General features: G+C 34.1%; 1 protein-coding gene across 1 annotated transcript; it reads right to left on the bottom strand.

Moving 5' to 3' along the window:
• Nucleotides 1-853: 853 nt before the first annotated feature.
• On the bottom strand, nt 854-4,667 carry LOC130995999 (truncated transcription factor CAULIFLOWER A-like). The gene is made up of 8 exons (XM_057921536.1): nt 4,453-4,667; nt 2,149-2,227; nt 2,004-2,068; nt 1,827-1,926; nt 1,688-1,729; nt 1,428-1,469; nt 1,211-1,341; nt 854-1,147 (listed from the first exon to the last, which is right to left on the bottom strand). The coding sequence occupies exons 1-8, from the start codon at nt 4,635-4,637 to the stop codon at nt 1,045-1,047; spliced, it is 747 nt and encodes a 248-aa protein (XP_057777519.1). The 5' UTR covers nt 4,638-4,667; the 3' UTR covers nt 854-1,044.
• Between the last annotated feature and the right edge of the window lie 821 nt (nt 4,668-5,488).

Raw genomic sequence — 5,488 nt, 5'->3', positions numbered from 1 at the left:
TGGCGGTGTTGGTTGAATAGGTGGCTCGTCACTTCGGTACCCCAGCTGGCTCTATGGCTGGCGGATTTTTTTGCTGCTGTTTGTTGGGGTATACTGTTCCCTTTGTTTTCGGTCCCTCCATGGTCGACCATTTGGGGACTGTTGCTGCCGTGTCTTTGCGAAGCAGGTTATGAGCTTGTTGGTTCGTTTTTCTCTTCTTGTGTGTTTCGTCTTTCGGCGTTCTTGGGTGATGGCTAATCCGAAGCTTAGAATTTTCTCCTCAGCCTTGTTGCGTTGTTTTTCTTGCGCCATGGTTTTTTGTGCTGCGCTGGGCTTTGGGATCATTCAATTCGTGCTGTGGTCTGGTTTGCCCACTTGTGAGGATGTGGTCTTTTTCTAGGTGATTTGGGGCTATTGTTTTCATTTGGCTTGTCTTTTTGGATTGTCCTATAGATGAGCACTCTTTTTCCTTCTTCGGGTTTATCTATGGGCTTTACTCGACGGAAGTTTCAATGAGGGTCGACCCTTAGTTTGCTTGTTCGTGGTTTCAGAGATTTTTTAGGTTTTTTCTTCTTTTTCTCTATATAAATCGCATTAATAATGCTTAATTTAATTAACAAATTATTAAAACTTATATGCGCTCTAAAATAAGCTTAGACAAACCGCAGTTATTAAACGGTATACAAAAGAACCGATATCTTATTTATTTTACAAACAGAAACAACAGTAAAACATGATTACTTACGTTTCGTCACAAATATTAATTAACTCCAGCATAAACTCTATTAGCATGTACATGTTTAGAGAAATTGAAAGAAGCCAAATATAAACACTTTTATAGTCAGATAACATCATACATATTGCTGCACGAAAATACCAGAAATTAATTAATATTACACATTTCATCACATCGAGTTTGGGAGGTTTTTAATCATCTTGTACAGTCACACGCAAGTAGAAATTAATTGGAAGGTATCATGACCATACATGTAGTAGGAATAAAAAGTGATAAACACAAAAACCAGAAAGCTTATTAGTTCCCTAATTAATGATGAGTTGGATTCTTCAAGCAGCAAAGCATCCGAGGTTGCATGAGTAGAGCGAATCAAGAGTGAGATCAAGCTCATTTCTTCTGGCCTCCATTGCTTCTCCTTCGTTGTACACGCCTCTGAAATTATTATCATTATTATTAATAATGTCGAAAAACTTGATTAAGGAAGTAGAAAATTACCCCATGTTCAAGCAAGGGAATTGAGGTGCCATCATGAACGGCGGCGGTGGAGGCGGATGCTGCGGTGCTCGGTGGCTGTGGTGTTGCTGATCCCATGGCTGCTGGGCCATTTCCTGTTCTTTCTCCTTGATCTACATATACATACCATTTTAGAATATTAAATTACTAATATATTAATAGGAAATAGGATATATATATAGAAGGCTGGCTGATGCACCTGCTTTGACAACATGGTATTCTGCTCTTGTATTGCTTTTTCCTGTTAAAAGAGGAAGAACATAATGAGAACAAATACAATAATAGAGACCAATACACATTTAAAGAGATTGCCAGCGTGAATAGTAAATAAAATGCATGAAATGTCATTGAATTTAAAGGGGAAACCCTAGCTACTATTATGTTCCTGATTTGATTTGATTAAAAACATAGAGGGAAGATGGGATTCAACTATAGCTGGCTAGGCGTGAAGAGACAAACCTTCTGCTGCAAGTCGGAGATGGAATCGAACAAAAGTTGATTCTGCATAATGTACAATATATATATAAATCATTTAGATTTGATATAAAAATGTGCAATATATAGTATAGAAAAGATGTGAACTTTATTTATTTATTACTTTTCTGGATCGGATGTTCTTGAGTGCAGTGTCCAGCTGTTGCTCTAGATTTTGAATATCTTTGAGGTTCATTGAGTCAAGATCTTCTCCCATATAGTGCCTGAGACAACCCCAAAAAATGTGAGAATTAATTGAAAATGGAATTAATAATTTGGTTGGATTTAGACATATATATACCTATGATTTCTCTGCAAGAGTTCAATTCTCGCCTTTAGTTTGCTGTGTTCTAGGTTCCAATTAGCCTGCACATATCATCATGTTTGTATTTATAATTAGTCATGTATTTATATTTAAATAATATAGAAATATTTGAAATTATTACAGGCGACTGAGGCTCGTTGGCGACTAGTTGTCTTTCTGCAAATGAGTATCTCTCATACTTCTCCAGAATCCTGTCCATGCTGCTATGCACCCAAAAACAAATCAATTAACATTACTACAAAATAATACAGTATATGATCCGGATCTTATTTTGTGGTAGGAACATTGAAGATGGATGGACAGTAAATAATTTGATAAAAGAAATTAGGTGAATTCAAATTCAGAAAAAGTAACCAAATATAGGAGTTTATGTATGAACATGTGTTTTTGATAAAAGTAGAGGGGAAATCTTGAATATTATTGGAGGTATGTAATAAATGATGATCAACCATGCAAGCAGAGTGGAGACCAATAAATGAGGCGCGTACGTCATGCAAATGTGAAGCCTAAGGTAAAATATATTTAATTAGTAATTACTCCTCCTGAACAAGAACAACTAATGTACTATGTCAAAATTAAAACACACAAGAGAGCTTACATATACGAATTCAACTCTCTTCTGCTGTACTACATATGCTATGCTTCCATCTAACTACCAATGTACAATTTCAAGCACATGAGACATGCCATATATTCTCCAACGACATCACAACTTTTTATTAATTCGCCAATTATTGTACTCTCTCTGCTCATCTAGATACTAACTTTTCGATTTGTTGGGAAATTTAAGTGTTCACCACAACATCAAATAAATATATATATATATTACTTTTATATATATTCAGTTAATCTAGGGTAGATAACATAGGATGATAATTGTGACAATTTTTAAGATTAATCATGACATAGTATAATGTCTGAACGAAAACAACTGTTGATCACTTATTCTTTGTTTGGATTTAATGGACTATTTTATACTACATCAATTATTTTCCCATGCACAATCGAATTAATAGTACCTGCACACACATGTCTTGTTCATTCAGATTTTTTCAGATCTAATAAAAAATTAATTCAACAAAAATAATAGTCTACCTAAAATCGTGTGATATAAAGTGTAAATTAATTTCCTACACACGGTTAAAAGAAAAAGAAAATAAATTTATGTTTCTTCATTTGATAGATTGCTTTCAAGTACTAGAATGGAAGAAACATCATTATACAGTATTTTAACATGATTCCCGTCTTGTCAAGAAAGAACTGTGACTCTCACAAGATTCTCAGATATCAAAGAGACCCCCCTCTCCTCTCCCCTCTCTTCTCCCTAAAAATGAAGAGAATTACAGCAACTTCCTCCCTTTCCCTAGTTAGAAAATGACAAAAGCATTCATGTTGATCTGCAGTAATAATTCAAGTTCCAAGATGCAGCGGAACAACTTATAACTTACATAATATAGAGAGCTTCGTGTCAAGAACTGAAAGTCACAACAAGGGACTTTGAGATTTTTCATGATTTATTATATAAAAAAGATATATATATCTGTATATATGTCACACCACATGACAGCATTGCAGAAACAAGGACTGGGCTATCTATGTATATCATGGATAAAAACTCCACCCAATTAAATTAGATACTGATGATACCCAAGAATATATATATGTACGCATATATAGTAGCTTTATATTTATGTATGCTCTGTCGTCCATCAACAATTAATTTTGTTTCTGTTGCCCATTGCACCAATTGATTTCTCACAACAACTGTCGCATAACTCTTGTTTTCTTTTTTGAGCAAGCCATAACTCTTGTTATCATGTATTTATTTATACATTTTGAGAATTATGTCCTAATTTTAGCCTATTATGTTAATTTCAAGATTTGTGTTCATAGATAATGAAATTCATCATTTTCTAAATTTTAAAGAGAGAAAATAGAAAATATATGAGTTTGGGACAATAGGTTATTGATTGAAAATGTAGAATTTGTCCACTGAAGATGGGCTGAAACATACATAAAAGCTTAATTGATAAGAGATCAAAACAACCTAGAACATAAAATTATTTAGGGTTTTCCGAGATATGTACCAAAAAAAAATAAAAAATTTATGGCTGACAAAAATATAATCGACCAAAATTGGAAAGATGAAACTCTAGATTTGTAATGATCGTACACTAACATAGGAAATATTAAATCATAAATGGTGAGAATCATGAGTAGAAACTAAAGCATCGAGAAAAAAGCAGTTAAAACAACACAAGAAAATTGATGAGAGAGATGTTAATTAGAGAAACCCTACTTTTAAAGAAAGAAGGGAAAAAACAGATCTAGGATCACAAAAAGTTTCAATCAGCGAGTATCAGTTAAGGAAAGTGCAAAAATATGAAAAAACAAAGGTGAGAAATAGAGGTAAAAGGAAAGTTACCAAGAATCAGTGGAATACTCAAAGAGCTTTCCCTTGTGAGAGAAAACAATCAAGGCGACTTCTGCATCGCAGAGCACAGAGATCTCATGCGCCTTCTTCAGCAAACCACCTCTCCTCTTTGAGAAAGTCACTTGTCTGTTGATCTTGTTCTCTATCCTCCTCAGCTGTACTTTCCCTCTCCCCATCTCTCTCTCAATTGAAAAGCCAATTGCAGAAATAAAAGCTAAATAAGGAAACCCTGAGATATAGATGTATGTTTTTTACCTACACGGATAAAGAAACTAGTTTTACTTCTACTACCTATTATTACTCCAATGGTAACAAAATGAAATCTAAGAAATGAGGAATATATGTCTCACTCTTCTTTTACCATTTTTGTTTTTCCTAGGGCAACCTAATTTATTGTGATTTTTTCTTCTGTGATCGATCATAATTTAAATGTTATATATGAAAAAAATAATAATAATAATTTGTAGTAGTAGTTTCTTTTTCAACATATGGTTGTCTGATAAAGCTAGCGCACTTGTGCGATGATGTGAGAGCAGAAACGAGGGGTGGGACAAGGCGGTTTATTAAGGATGTGGTGTCGAGCTGCGATTGGTGGAGATCTGTTTCGATCTCGTCGTTGTCTAGCGGTTTTGGGATTTCACAGTCCTTGAGAGAGAGCCAACATTCACTTAAACATCTGCTTGCTTAAAAACACAAGTACGGATTATGTTTTCTTTCTTTTCCAGTTACTGTTGACGGCGTAATCTTACGATCATAACTTCTGCATCCAGATTCTTCTATTTACTTCTATCTAATCTTTCTTCTGATAACTGCCAACTGACTTCCTATGATTTTAATTGTATACTATTAATTAATGAACAGTAATGGGTAAATTGTTTTAGAACACAGAAAGAAAAAAAAATTTGGAGTAATGGTTTTCGTAGCTACTTTTTGGTGTAAAGGACTTTAAATGCCCTTCATTTGTGAAATGAAAAGAAAATAGGTTATTCTTAAATAATAGCCAAAACTTTGTTTTCATATTGACTTT

This window comes from Salvia miltiorrhiza, chromosome 7, assembly GCF_028751815.1.
Source record: "Salvia miltiorrhiza cultivar Shanhuang (shh) chromosome 7, IMPLAD_Smil_shh, whole genome shotgun sequence".
Classification (NCBI taxonomy): domain Eukaryota; kingdom Viridiplantae; phylum Streptophyta; class Magnoliopsida; order Lamiales; family Lamiaceae; genus Salvia; species Salvia miltiorrhiza.
The sequence above is the reverse complement of the archived record's forward strand: the minus strand, read 5'-3'. Positions and strand labels throughout refer to the sequence as shown.